Source organism: Sinocyclocheilus rhinocerous, unplaced genomic scaffold (assembly GCF_001515625.1).
Source record: "Sinocyclocheilus rhinocerous isolate Xijiao unplaced genomic scaffold, SAMN03320098_v1.1 scaffold601, whole genome shotgun sequence".
Taxonomy (NCBI): Eukaryota; Metazoa; Chordata; class Actinopteri; order Cypriniformes; family Cyprinidae; genus Sinocyclocheilus; species Sinocyclocheilus rhinocerous.
In genome coordinates, this window is record NW_015656605.1 from 1,541,111 (window position 1) to 1,555,542 (window position 14,432).

Below are 14,432 nucleotides of genomic sequence, written 5' to 3' on the forward strand. Positions count from 1 at the left end.
ATTTTGTATGAATTCAAACCCTTCTCTGTTGTTTTGGATTTTAAAAAGAAACTGCATATGAGGATGAATGTTACCATATTTTCTGCAAATATGAAATGATAGCATGACCAGCGTTTCCTCCCGAGGGCGAGGGGCGACAGATTCATATCATTTGTTCTCAAGAAAACCATTCATACAGATTGAACCTTGACCTAGTTTTAGTTCCTTCAGATCTATCTTTTTGTTGAAATCGAGCGCAAGTGGTTATTATAGAGCCTGACAAGTTACACAAAATGAGACAATTGCTTGCGTTTTTCTTCTTTGTTCCCAGGTTTTAAATTCAGAGTTTTCACGTGTTTACCATTTTGATTTCAAATGAAGTTTAATGAACTGGAGGTGGGTGAGGAGTGTGATGGAGGATGATATGATTATTTTGAACAAGGACATTTGATTACCACAATTAGGCTACATTTACACTTGTGCGCTTTCGTTTTAAAACACATAACTTTTACTACAGTTACGCTTGTTGTTTACACTACCCCGGGGTTTTTGACTCTCGAAAACAGACTTTTGATAACGGAGCAGACGGGGTGCGTTTCAGTGTAAACGGACCAAAACGGATACTTTTGAAAACGATGCACATTCTCTCTGCGTATCCTTGACGACCGTGTAAACAGAGTAACATCATGCTCATTGTGGTACCTGCATGAATGGTCATGTGACCTGCGTTTGGTAGTGTGGATGGAGAACGTTTCTGAAACGTAAGTGTAGACGAGTATCGTTTTCATTTTAAAACGAAAATGCACTAGTGTAAACAGGGCCTTAATTAATGCAAAACATCTTAGAACCGTTACAACCCACCTGAGTAGTAAGGTTGTGACAGCAGCACTCTTCACATTCATTTTCTGGGTTGAGCAGTTTAATTTGTGACAGATTACACCAATGTCTGAGCCACTCTGCGGTCTGTCTGTCAGTATGTCAGTGATCTCTCATCAACACTGACTCTCTCTGCTGGATTTATAGCCAGCGTTCGGCTGTTCAAAGTTTGACCCTTTTTGGTTTTGCTCAAAGAGTTTCTCGCTGTGAATATGCTCCTAATGGAGCTATAAAGCAGATGGCAGAGTCTGTGGTCTGTGTTTTTATATATAAAGCGTCTGGCCTGCTGTGGCCGCAGTGCTGGCTGCGTCTGCATCGCTCACCCACTGAGTGATTTAGTGGCACACAGACCGCCTCAGGCAGTGCAGTCCAATGATCAAACTCCCCGAGCTCGGCATAAGTGAATTAAAGATGGCTCAGCATGCACTTCCTGCTTTTGATTGACAGACACACATCTGCTGCAGCCTCTGAGGACCCATCTGCAGATGCAGGTCAGGTCTGTAGACTGTGCGTCAGCTCCTGTGAAGAGAAAGAGGAAGATTCTGCTGCAGGGACCTAGAAAGAGAGCATCAAGCTGCAAACTTGACTTGTTAGCAGTTTAGAATTTGAGAAGTGACGCTTGAACAATAAACAATAAAAATACAGACCTTAGTATACGGCATGTTTCATTTGATAGGAACAGAAATGAGGTTATGGCATTGAAAAGTTTTAAAATGTTGCATTAGCAGAATGATCAGCACTGAATTGCAGCACACTAAATGTGTCATCACATTCAACATTCAAGTTAAGTCACCTTTATTTGTATAGCGCTTTCTACAATACTGATTGTGTCAAAGCAGCTTTACAGTGTTAAACAGGAAAATAGGCTAGTTTGTCAATGATGCATGAAGACAATAACAGAGTCATTTTCCAGCTAAAGTCAGTTGATTGATGATTCAGTGATTCATCATCCAGTTCAGCTCTCTTCAATAGTGTCTGTGCTATCAGTCAAGCGTCAAGCCAGAGGAACCAAAACTCCATCGCTGACAGAAATGGAGGAAAAACCTGGGGAGAAACCAGGCTCTGTATAGATAAAGCTCTATAAGATTCTAAGGCAATCCCAGAATGCATTGCAACTAGCTCAGAAAAACATTTTATCCGAGATGGTTGGCAGAGTTTCCTTAAATGTTGATTTATAAATATATTCAATTAAATTCTGAAATGTGTTGATAGGAAATGTTAATCGAATTACAAACTGACCATTTCAACCAACTCTTGTTTGTTATGTGTTTTTGTGCCTACAAAACTATTGCATTGCTAGCAACATGCTAACGTCAGGCAGAGCATTTGTTTGTGTGGTGACCGTTAATGGAGATTCTGCCCATGAAGAGCGTTTCAAATCATTCACTTACGAGGTTCCATTTGGGTTAAAAGCTATCCTGCTTCACCAGACAGACTCTTTCTCTGTGAGTAGTTACTTGCCCTGAGTGAGGTTCTGTAATGAAATCACCCTCACTCCCTACACATCCCACATGAGCGGATCTTCACTCAAGCTCATTCTGTGGAAATCCCTCCTCATCCAGAGCCACGATCCCATCAGCCTTTGCTCAGTATCATCGGTTTCTCTTGCTTGCTTGTGGTGATAAAGGTTCATAAACGTATCTGTCCGGATCTGCCTTTGTTTACCTACAGCTGATCTGGACCCTCCTGCTAGTTTGACTGCCGTGACTGATTTCAGTCATTTGTAGTGAGACTCAAGTGTTGAATGTGTGTGTTGTTCTGTTTGGAGTAGTGCGTTTCCTCATTCCTCGCTAGCTTCACGTCTTATCACATAGCCACTGACGAGAATATCTTGATTCTATCTAGATAAAATTCTACAGAATGAGTGTCTGTTTGTCAGAAATGCATTGTTTCTGTCTGTTCCCTGACCTGTTCCTCCTCATGGTCTGGTCTGTAGCAGCCTAGTCTCCTGAAGTACACTGAATGTGCTGAGAGCTGACTGAGAATGGCAGTTTCGGTCTGATTGGCTGATAATTCAGGGTCATGCCGGCCTGCTTTGCCAGAAAGAGAAATACTCAAGAGTTTTGATGAAGGCACTTCAGATGACTTGAGCTTTGCTGCGACTGTAGTAACACAGCTGAAGAGGTTGTGTGTGTCGGAGGGAGGGTTGGGTCGAGTGGGGGAGGAGTGTGTGTGTGTGTGTGTGTGTGTGTGTGTGTGTGCGCGCGCGCTCGGCAGGAAGTGATGAAGTCACCCGCTCAGAGAGAGAGAGAGACAGAGGGAGTGACACAGAGCTTTCTGGGATGAGCTCAGCGCTGGGTGTGTGGCTGTGTTTTGTTTTCGTGCCGCATTCGCTAGAATGATCTGCACACTGTAGCTGGTGGTCATGGTCGGCGATGTGTTTTACTGGGGCTTCTGCTGTCTGAGACTCTGGAAGAGAGAGAAGAAGGTAAGCCAGATGGGAGTTTACACACGTCTGTGTCAGTTATAAGGACCTACATTTCATTCATGTTCAGTTTAGAGGATAATGTTGCGCAGGTATATAATGTAAAAGGCACATTCAGTTTGACTCTGATGCTGATTTAACAAACATTATCCTTTAATAACATTCAAGCACGTCTTTGGATGAGAAGCAATTCTCTTTACAGTTTTCATCTTAATTCATTTTCATCTTAATCGATTAGGTGTGAAGCTGGATGTTCACAGACGTGATGACCTGGTTTATTCTTCATCTGATCACACTCAGATCAAATGATCATTCTCGCATTGTTTTCTGTTAGGTTCATTCTGTGTCTTCTGACATCGTAAGATATGGCAAATTCATGACCTAAACGAACAGTCATAAAGTCTTCTAATTCTTGGGAAAAAATATTGTTCAGTTTAAATCGAATAGATACAGCATCTTTCATCTTTGGATCCCATCCTTGACTAGTTAACCGGGTCACAGTGTTTGTGTGTCACTGATGTCTGAGGCTCTCTGTGTTTAGAGCTGCTGATGCTGCACTAACAGCACAGTCACAGTAAAACGGGCTCTATGAGGATAAACCCATGACGGTAGCGCTGCTAGTGCTGTACTTGTTAATCTGCTGGAGCTTTTTTGGTACTTTTGAAATCTGGCAGAAAAAAAAGAGTTAAAATGTGCTGTTTGAATTGGTGCAATACATATATTAACCATAAAACTGTGCATCTGTAGCACTGCTGTGCAGAGTAGACATCATATTTAATGGGATGCTTTTTAAAACAGTGCTGTGAGGACAGACATACAGTAGGTTTAATAGCTTAAGTGCTTTATTGTCATTTGTAAGTCTCTTTGGATAAAGGAATACATGTGAATGAGGTACAGAATTACAGACAGTTTAATAGTTTGTTCTGTCTAAGGTCGAGTGCAGTTTTCAGAGCGGATCTATCAGACTGGACGTCTGTCCTCAGGCCTTCATTATCATTCATCAATCACACATGGCGCTGGCTCTGATCCGGGTGCTGCGATCGAATGTTGTGTTACATCAGCAGGAAAAGCGTTCCTCCCCGACGATAGCATGCTTGCAGGGTTTGTGAATGTGACAGATTTCCCCGTGAGCTGTAGTTTGTGTCCGGCGCCTTAATGACAGCGTTTCAGTCATAAGATGTCATTAATCAAGCTGTGTGTCGATGAATAGATGAACAGCTGCCAATAGCAAGTGAGTGTGACCTTAAGGTGCTGAATTCCAGTCGTTCTCATTTTAAATATCACTTTTGAAATCACACCTCCCAGTTGTTTCCAAACTTACATTAACACAGGCAACATACAGGATGAGTCAGCCTGTCTGTGAGTACAGCTAAACCACAGGTCTCTGTTTATTTGTGGACCGTGATCGTTTTGTGTAATGAAAGGTTAAAAACATAGGACATCAGCGCCGGAACGAGGGTTCCTGTATTCATGTCTTCTTTCCTAAAGCGAATCGTGTGTGTCTCATTGTGATCGTCCATCAATGACACAACAGAAGATCTCATGAGGATCACATGCACTGTGGAATCTTCTGGAAACTGTCCTTGTCTGAAAGGTCAGTTACAGTGTGGGAGAGATGGGGGATTTTGGCTGATTTATTTTGAAAAAATGTCTATAGTTGACATCAGGCAGGTGTTCGCTGATGAACTCATAATTAACACATGCTAATGAGGGACTCTACAGGCAGGAGAAGAGCCGAGCTTTGTGTAGATGTCTTGTATTGGTTCATGGAAACAGTGGGAGTTGTGGTTGTTCAGATGGACAGTAGCTGTAGCTGTGGGTGGAGATGTGTTGTGTATTTTCAGACGCGTTCGGGGGGGTGTTGGTGGTCTGTCAGCTCTGTTTTCCGTGTTGGTTGAGCGTTTGTGAAGCAGCTACTGAAATGAGGAAGCGGTGGGCAGTGACGTTACTGGAGGAGACATCACATTTTCCCCTCTGAAGATGTCATTCACACATGAATTAGGGTTCAAGTTCTTTCTTTTAATTCAAAGAAATGGACAGACTCTGCCAAACAATTTAGTATGCGTCTAAGATCATGTCTTCACACTTATTGTGCTGTTTCTTATTTGAAAAACACCAGAAATCTGTTGAAGAAGCCGAAGCCAAAACGTGGTCTTACAGTATGGTTGTGCAACGACGTTTCTCAAAATGATTTGGTCACATAAGTCAGCCTTCAAAATCTCTAAATATCATTCAGGGTTCGTACGCTCATGATCACTCTATTGCAATGTAGACACGCATTTTCTGTAAAGCTGCTTTGAAATGATGTGTATTGTGAAAAGCGCTATACAAATAAATTTGAATTGAATTGAATAGTTTTACTCATTCCTGCAGTTTATTCAGTTTGTGTGTATTTCTGTACCTGAATGCTACTGTTAGACTGAAACAGTTTCCTAAATGAAGTTCAGGTCCTGAGTTTAACTCAAGTCAAGTCAAGTCACCTTTATTTATATAGCACTTTTAACAATACAGATTGTGTCAAAGCAACTGTACAGCATTAATTAGGAAAATATAGTCAATAATGCAATATGACAATAGTAAACACTCAATTTTCAGTTAAAGGCAGTTCATCATTGAATTCAGTGATGTCATCATCCAGCTCAGTTCAGTTTTAATAGTGTCTGTGCAATCAAGTCCACGATATCACTGGATAAGCAAGCCAGAGGCGACAGCGGCAAGGAACCAAAACTCCATCGGTGACAGAATGGAGAAAAAACCTTGGGAGAAACCAGGCTCAGTCGGGGGGCCAGTTCTCCTCTGACTAGACGAGACCAGCAGTTCAATTCCAGGCTGCAGCAAAGTCACATTGTGCAGAGGAATCATCTCTGATGCTTTATTTTTCGTTAATTTTGACACTGTATTGAATAAATACCTGGGGTTATGTTTGTTTTCTTCTAAAAGAGACGAAAAATAATCAGATCTAGCAGTTTTTAATGCTTTTCTGTAGGATAGCATACTTTCCCGCCAAGCAATACGAAATACCTCTAGTTTTGTTTTCCTCCAGCTGTGCTCTTAGCTGGAGGAAAACGGCTGCGCTATTAACTGATAATATTGGTTAAATAAATTATAATATTCTGTGATGTGATGATATGTTCTCTGCGTGGAGTAAATGCCGCAGCTTGTACTTATTATTAAAACAAATAGAAAGCAAATAAGTAGCATTAATGGTCATTCATTTTAGTTAACGTGCTATAATAAAGTTGAACAGTTTTTTATTCTTATTGTAAAATAATGGAACGTTAGGTCATGAATATTGTTTCAAGTCATGGAAAAGTTATGGAAATGTATTGCTAAAATGTGTACGGACCCTGATAATTGCGTTACATAGCGAAATGTCACAGCTATAAGGAGAGCGTGAGCACACATGTGCGTAGGTAAACTAGACTGTCATCAGATCAACTTCTCATTCCTGTTTCTAATGTCACTCTTTTATATGGAAATCAATGCAAATGAAAGTTGAGTGTAATGAACAGTGAGATATATGCTGGTGTTCTTCTGCTGTGAGTATCAGTCCTGATGTGAATGAATTAATGTCAGTGTGATGATTCTTTCTCTTTGACTGCTGTGAAGGACAACAGAGTTTAGCATTTTACTGTTCTCAAGCATATGATGACATTGACAGTCATTCAGAATCTGTTCTTTTGCTCTTTCAGAATGAAGCAAAGATACGTGAGATGAGTTACTAAAAGTCCTTTTTCTCTGTTACGTTGGTAACACTACACTGACGGGGCTGATATGTGAACCTTTAACTATGCATTTCTTGATTTACCTTTAGTTAACCAGGAGAGAACCTCACTGAGATTAACAGTATCTCTTACAGGAATGTCCTAACAAACAGCAACACAAAATAAAATATCATTGAAAGTAGAGCCTGAGAAGCATTTGCAGATTGATAAATCTTTCTCAAGTGCACGAGTGAGTGTGTTAAAATGACCGAAAGACACTGATTTAGCCTCGATGTAACTAGAACTGAGTGAATGAGTGGATTCATTCAGTAATGTGTGTAAAGGCTCTGACAGAGCTGTAGAGCTCGTCCTGTGACGCTCCTTCACCCTCAGCACTGAAGAGCCTCGTCTCTGATCTCAGTGTCTGTGTGCTCCAGGTCGCCGGAGAACAGAAGTATCACCCAGAATGCTTCACCTGTCTGAGCTGCCGAGGGTTCATCGGTGATGGAGACACGTATGCTCTGGTGGAGCGATCCAAACTCTACTGGTGAGTGACCGCAGCCTCTTAAATCAGCACACGTCTGAATTACCGTCTCATTATTCACGTGAAACATGGCTCCAGTTCTTGACATGTAAACCAGGATCTGAGCGTGTGCGTTAGGGGTTATTAGTGTGTGCTGTAACGGTGCTGAAGATGCACTAATGTTTCCCAGTGGAGTGAGTTCATAAAGCTTCCCGTGGAACGAGCTGTGAAAGTGGGCTTTATTCAGGAGTAGTCAAGAAGTTGGTCAATAAAACATGATTTGGCAGTTTCTTTGTTTTAACTAACAGGCAATTCTGCAAACCAACTGAACAAATGTATACTTCATTTTTACATTTCAGTTACTGTAGCAATATATTGAAATCTACAGTTTGATCGTTTGAATCAGCTAGAAGTCTGTCCATATCAGACCACCGGTTAGCATGATGAATGTGTATGATTTCCGTCAGAACAACATGTGAATAAATCACTAATAGACCCTGTGAATGTTGTTCACTGTTGAAACACTGTTCACTACTAACTAGTTGCTCATCAGCATGCAGATTGGCTGTTTATTAGTACTTATAAAGCACACATTAATGTCTTATTCTGCATGAACATATTTTAGATCGCTTAATCCTAAACCCCATACCTAAATATAACTACTACAACAACTACCTTACTAACTATCAATAAGCGGCAAATTAAGAGTTAATTGAGGGAAAACTCTTAGTTAATAGTGAATACGTGTTCCCTAATATAAAGCAGTACCAAAAACTTTTCAACCTCTGTACATCCCAGAATGATTAGTGAACCCTTATCAACTTACTTTCATAATCATAACCATAAAGTTATAATAATTGCATGGCAGCTCGGATATTTGAACTGTTTAACCAGTTCTTATGTTAAGCATTGTAAGTAGACGTTTGCTAATGTTTACAGAAGTAAAATGTCACCAGTTCATCTGGAAGCCATGATATAATGAATGCTTCTTGCCTTTAAAAGGTTTTATGAACTTCTAAAATCATTGTACCTTAAATCTTCAGTGGGAAGTTTCCATATTATTTGTTGATTTCTGAGCTCTCAGTGTTTTTCATGCATGATGTTGTAATGATGTTGTTAAATGAGCTCTTGTGACGTGTTGAGTGTGCTGATGATCTGCTGTGTCTCCCTCTAGTGGAAACTGTTATTACCAGACGATCGTGACTCCGGTCACTCTGCCCGACTCGCCGTGCTCCAGGATTCCTCACACGGTCACGCTAGTGTCCATTCCCGCCTCCACCGATGGGAAACGAGGCTTGTCCGTGTCCATCGATCAGGGCTCCAGTCCCAACGGCTTCAGCCCTGAACACACACACACCATCAGAGTCTCAGAGTGAGTGTGAAACATGCTGAATGTACAGACACTGCTGCGATCCGCTCAATAAACAGAGCGTGTGAGAATATTCAGAGATGCAGAACAGGAGAATCCTGACAAAGATCTGTGCATGACTGAGAAGGTGTGACTAAAGACTAAAGATGATCAGCAGGAGTCTGGCCAGTGATGTGTTTCATTAGAAGTCATGTGTGTGTTCCTGATGTCTGTCTGGATCCTCTGGCTCATGTGCTGGGCTTCATGTGTCTCTGTGGTTTTGTCCGTGTGTCCAGGGTGGACCCAGAATGCATCAGTCCAGACGTCAAGAGCTCCATTCATGTTGGCGACCGGATCCTGGAGATCAATGGAACCCCAATCCAGAACGTTCCTCTGGACGAGGTGAATAAAGCCCTTGTGCAGATGAGTCACACTCACTATTGAGCGACAGTCAGCGTGACTGCAAACGGACTCTCTCTCAGTTCAAGCATTCAATCATGACAGTGTGTGTGACCCAGAGCCTCGTGTGTGTGTGTGTGTGTCAGATCGATCTGCTGATCCAGGAGACCAGTCGTCTGCTGCAGCTGACCATTGAACATGACCCTCATGACCACGGCCCCTCGGAGGACCAGGTGGACGGGCCGACACCCCCGTCTGAGGGGCCCAGTCCCATCAAGCCCATCACACGGCCCCCCAGCCAGGACATTAACACCCTGCGCTCGCGGATCATCACGTCAGTAAAGCACACACCGCTGATCACAAATATAGCCAGTGCACAACACAGTGTGAAATATCATGTGCATCTGTGTTTAACTTTTCTGAGTAGATTGGATTGGATTATTATTTGCTGTATTATTAGTGTTGTTTGTTAAGTCAGTAATCGATTGCTATTACTCATACAGTAATTAGTGTTTCATCAAATATCCAAACATTGTCATGTAACTCACTGCATAGCAACATGCTACCAGTTACTGCATGACAACAACCTACACAATCTGTTGTGCTGGATCAGATTGAATTGTTGTGATGCATGTTGTGCTGTTTGAGTTCATTGAGGCTGATAGCAGTGGGATTTTAACAGTCAGTGTGTGTGTTTGCGCAGGCGCAGCTACAGTATCGATAAATCTCCGTGCTCCAGTAACACTCCGTCTCCACTGTCTCTGAGGAAAGACATCGGCCGCTCTGAGTCGCTGCGCGTCGTGTCCAGCCACACACACCGAATATTCAGAGCCTCCGACCTGATCCACGGAGAGGTTCTGGGTACAGGCTGCTTCGGACAGGCCATAAAGGTGAGCACACACTCTCTGTCCTCACTATACACACAAACACACACACACTCTCTCTGTCCTCACTATACACACACACACACACTCTCTCTCTGTCCTCAATTCACACACACACACACACACAAAGTGGGGACATCCCATAGGCGTAATGGTTTTTATACTGTACAGACCGTATATTCTATTGCCGTACACCAACCCTACCCCTAAACCTACCCCTCACAGGAAACTTTGTGCTATTTCAGATTTTCAATACACTCCATTCTGTGTGATTTATAAGCCACTCACACACACACACACACACACACACACACATCATTCAGCATTAGTGAGGTCTGAATGCTGCAGCAGCTTCTGCTGGAAATTCTCTTCACTTCATAATACACTGTTTCACATACTATGTGTAAATGTCATCAGGATGTATGCAGTATACAGTGTGTCGTGAGCATAGTGTTCTCAGCAGACTGTGGCACATGCAGTATGAGTATGCTAGTGTGAGTACTGTGGTAACATGCTGCTCTGTGTGTGTGTGTGTGTGTGTGTGTGTGTCAGGTGACTCACAGAGAGACGGGAGAGGTGATGGTGATGAAGGAACTCATTCGATTCGATGAGGAAACACAGAGGACCTTCCTGAAAGAGGTGAAGCCTGCTCACTACACATGACACATCTAGTGTGGACTACAGACTCTCTGAGACAGTAAGAGTGTGTTTGACAGCAATGAGTCTGTAAGAGTCTCACAAGAGTGTCAACACCTTCAGCACATTCACTGTAAAACATCGCAGCTTCACCAGATGAAAGAGCACGCAAACACTCAGCCGTCAGCTAGCGCTCGTGTTTCTGTGATTCGTTTAGGATTAGCTCCCATAGTTGGCTGTGTCTGAATGGCTGGATGGGACAGCTGTGAGTGTCCGGACGGGTCATCCGAGGAGAGATCAGCACATCCACACCTGAGCTCGTGCTGGAGCGCTGCTGACACTGATTCACTGAGGCCGGAGCGCTGGGACTCCTGAAGCGCTCTCGTCTGCACATCTGCTCCATTAAGCGTCCTGCTGGAAGGCTGCGAGTAGTTCAGCAGGAATGTAGTGATATTAAACACTCGAAAGCCATACAGGAACTGAAAATAATCCTCACCCGGGAATGTTTATCAGCCAATCAGAATCCAGCATTGAACAGTTCATCATGATTACAGGACAGGGTTATTATCGTTCACTACAAATAAACCTTGAAATAAAATAGACAGAACTGAAATACAAAAACTATTGTCATTTAGTTTAACTTGATGTACTAACATAATTAAAACTGACATAAAAATGAACAAAAACTATACAGACCTTTAACAAAAAAAAAGTAATGGAAATGACAAAAACACAAAAAAATTACAAACCCTAACCCTAAAACTACAATGAACAAGAAAATATAAATATAAAACTAATTCAGATATTAATGTAAGCTGTAATAGTATCTCAAAGACAGTAAAATAACAGTACGTTGTGTCACAATCATTCAGTATAAAGCACAACAGATGCGGCTCACAGTAAGCAGTCGTTTCTTCACACGCTTCATCCACCAAACCGACTGATCTAGCCCAAACCAGATCAGACCAGCGCACACCAGACTGATGGGATTGTGGGTCAGGTGTGTTTCTGCTGGATGGTGTTTGTGTGTGGTTTTGGCATTCATCATGAATGTTGTGTGGGATCATAGATCTCTAGAGCTTCCTCTACATTACGGCTCTCAGTTTTGTCTAGAGGAACCGGCGTCTCAGTCCATCAGCTAAGCTTTCGTTCTGAGAAGAGACTCACATCTGTCTCCTCTAGAGTTTCACAACATTAGCCACTTCCACACATTCAACACCGTCTCATTGACACATTGCTTTGGGAAACACTGTGCTGTTAGTCATCAGAATGAAGAGCGACCTCCGAACTTCTATATGCCACGTTAGTTTGTGTGTGAGATTTGAATGGGTTTAGTTCACGCTCTCATCTACTGTAGATGTGATCGTTGCTCTGTGTGACGCGGTGGTGTCGCTGTGTGTTCAGGTGAAGGTCATGAGATGTTTGGATCATCCGAACGTGCTGAAGTTCATCGGCGTCCTCTACAAAGACAAACGGCTCAACTTCATCGCTGAGTACATCAAAGGAGGAACACTGAGAGACATCATCAAGAATATGGTGAGAGTGTGTGTGTGAGTGTGAGTGAGTGAGTGAGTGAGTGAGTGAGAGTGTGTGTGTGAGGGAGGGAGGGGAGGGAGGGAGTGTGAGTGAGTGAGTGTGTGTGTGTGTGTGTGAGTGAGTGTGTGAGAGGGAGTGCGAGTGCGTGCGTGAGTGAGTGAGTGAGTGAGTGAGGGAGGGAGTGAGTGAGAGTGTGTGTGTGAGTGAGTGAGTGAGTGAGAGTGTGTGAGTGAGTGAGTGAGTGAGTGAGTGTGTGAGTGTGTGAGTGTGAGTGAGTGAGTGAGTGAGAGTGTGTGTGTGAGGGAGGGAGGGGAGGGAGGGAGTGTGAGTGAGTGAGTGTGTGTGTGTGTGTGTGAGTGAGTGTGTGAGAGGGAGTGCGAGTGCGTGCGTGAGTGAGTGAGTGAGTGAGTGAGGGAGGGAGTGAGTGAGAGTGTGTGTGTGAGTGAGTGAGTGAGTGAGAGTGTGTGAGTGAGTGAGTGAGTGAGTGAGTGTGTGAGTGTGTGAGTGTGAGTGAGTGAGTGAGTGAGAGTGTGTGTGTGAGGGAGGGAGGGGAGGGAGGGAGTGTGAGTGAGTGAGTGTGTGTGTGTGTGTGTGAGTGAGTGTGTGAGAGGGAGTGCGAGTGCGTGCGTGAGTGAGTGAGTGAGTGAGTGAGGGAGGGAGTGAGTGAGAGTGTGTGTGTGAGTGAGTGAGTGAGTGAGAGTGTGTGAGTGAGTGAGTGAGTGAGTGAGTGTGTGAGTGTGTGAGTGTGAGTGAGTGAGTGAGTGAGAGTGTGTGTGTGAGGGAGGGAGGGGAGGGAGGGAGTGTGAGTGAGTGAGTGTGTGTGTGTGTGTGTGAGTGAGTGTGTGAGAGGGAGTGCGAGTGCGTGCGTGAGTGAGTGAGTGAGTGAGTGAGGGAGGGAGTGAGTGAGAGTGTGTGTGTGAGTGAGTGAGTGAGTGAGAGTGTGTGAGTGAGTGAGTGAGTGAGTGAGTGTGTGAGTGTGTGAGTGTGAGTGAGTGAGTGAGTGAGAGTGTGTGTGTGAGGGAGGGAGGGGAGGGAGGGAGTGTGAGTGAGTGAGTGTGTGTGTGTGTGTGTGAGTGAGTGTGTGAGAGGGAGTGCGAGTGCGTGCGTGAGTGAGTGAGTGAGTGAGTGAGGGAGGGAGTGAGTGAGAGTGTGTGTGTGAGTGAGTGAGTGAGTGAGAGTGTGTGAGTGAGTGAGTGAGTGAGTGAGTGTGTGAGTGTGTGAGTGTGAGTGAGTGAGTGAGTGAGAGTGTGTGTGTGAGGGAGGGAGGGGAGGGAGGGAGTGTGAGTGAGTGAGTGTGTGTGTGTGTGTGTGAGTGAGTGTGTGAGAGGGAGTGCGAGTGCGTGCGTGAGTGAGTGAGTGAGTGAGTGAGGGAGGGAGTGAGTGAGAGTGTGTGTGTGAGTGAGTGAGTGAGTGAGAGTGTGTGAGTGAGTGAGTGAGTGAGTGAGTGTGTGAGTGTGTGAGTGTGAGTGAGTGAGTGAGTGAGAGTGTGTGTGTGAGGGAGGGAGGGGAGGGAGGGAGTGTGAGTGAGTGAGTGTGTGTGTGTGTGTGTGAGTGAGTGTGTGAGAGGGAGTGCGAGTGCGTGCGTGAGTGAGTGAGTGAGTGAGTGAGGGAGGGAGTGAGTGAGAGTGTGTGTGTGAGTGAGTGAGTGAGTGAGAGTGTGTGAGTGAGTGAGTGAGTGAGTGAGTGTGTGAGTGTGTGAGTGTGAGTGAGTGAGTGAGTGAGAGTGTGTGTGTGAGGGAGGGAGGGGAGGGAGGGAGTGTGAGTGAGTGAGTGTGTGTGTGTGTGTGTGAGTGAGTGTGTGAGAGGGAGTGCGAGTGCGTGCGTGAGTGAGTGAGTGAGTGAGTGAGGGAGGGAGTGAGTGAGAGTGTGTGTGTGAGTGAGTGAGTGAGTGAGAGTGTGTGAGTGAGTGAGTGAGTGAGTGAGTGTGTGAGTGTGTGAGTGTGAGTGAGTGAGTGAGTGAGAGTGTGTGTGTGAGGGAGGGAGGGGAGGGAGGGAGTGTGAGTGAGTGAGTGTGTGTGTGTGTGTGTGAGTGAGTGTGTGAGAGGGAGTGCGAGTGCGTGCGTGAGTGAGTGAGTGAGTGAGTGAGGGAGGGAGTGAGTGAGAGTGTGTGTGTGAGTGAGTG

At 44.3% G+C, this 14,432-nt stretch overlaps 1 protein-coding gene across 4 annotated transcripts in view; it reads left to right on the plus strand.

The window, feature by feature from the left end:
• Window positions 1–14,432, plus strand: part of LOC107720456 (LIM domain kinase 1-like) — a 44,482-nt gene that overhangs the window by 25,398 nt on the left and 4,652 nt on the right. For 3 of the 4 annotated variants that reach the window (XM_016528164.1, XM_016528166.1, XM_016528163.1), the window contains 7 exons: window positions 7,422–7,531; window positions 8,682–8,879; window positions 9,152–9,257; window positions 9,401–9,588; window positions 9,958–10,144; window positions 10,691–10,777; window positions 12,179–12,310. In XM_016528164.1, the coding sequence (XP_016383650.1) occupies window positions 7,422–7,531; window positions 8,682–8,879; window positions 9,152–9,257; window positions 9,401–9,588; window positions 9,958–10,144; window positions 10,691–10,777; window positions 12,179–12,310 (1,008 nt within the window). Of the gene's footprint in view, window positions 1–3,164; window positions 3,284–7,421; window positions 7,532–8,681; window positions 8,880–9,151; window positions 9,258–9,400; window positions 9,589–9,957; window positions 10,145–10,690; window positions 10,778–12,178; window positions 12,311–14,432 lie in introns of those variants that run through there. The other variant, XM_016528167.1, reaches the window with a different exon arrangement.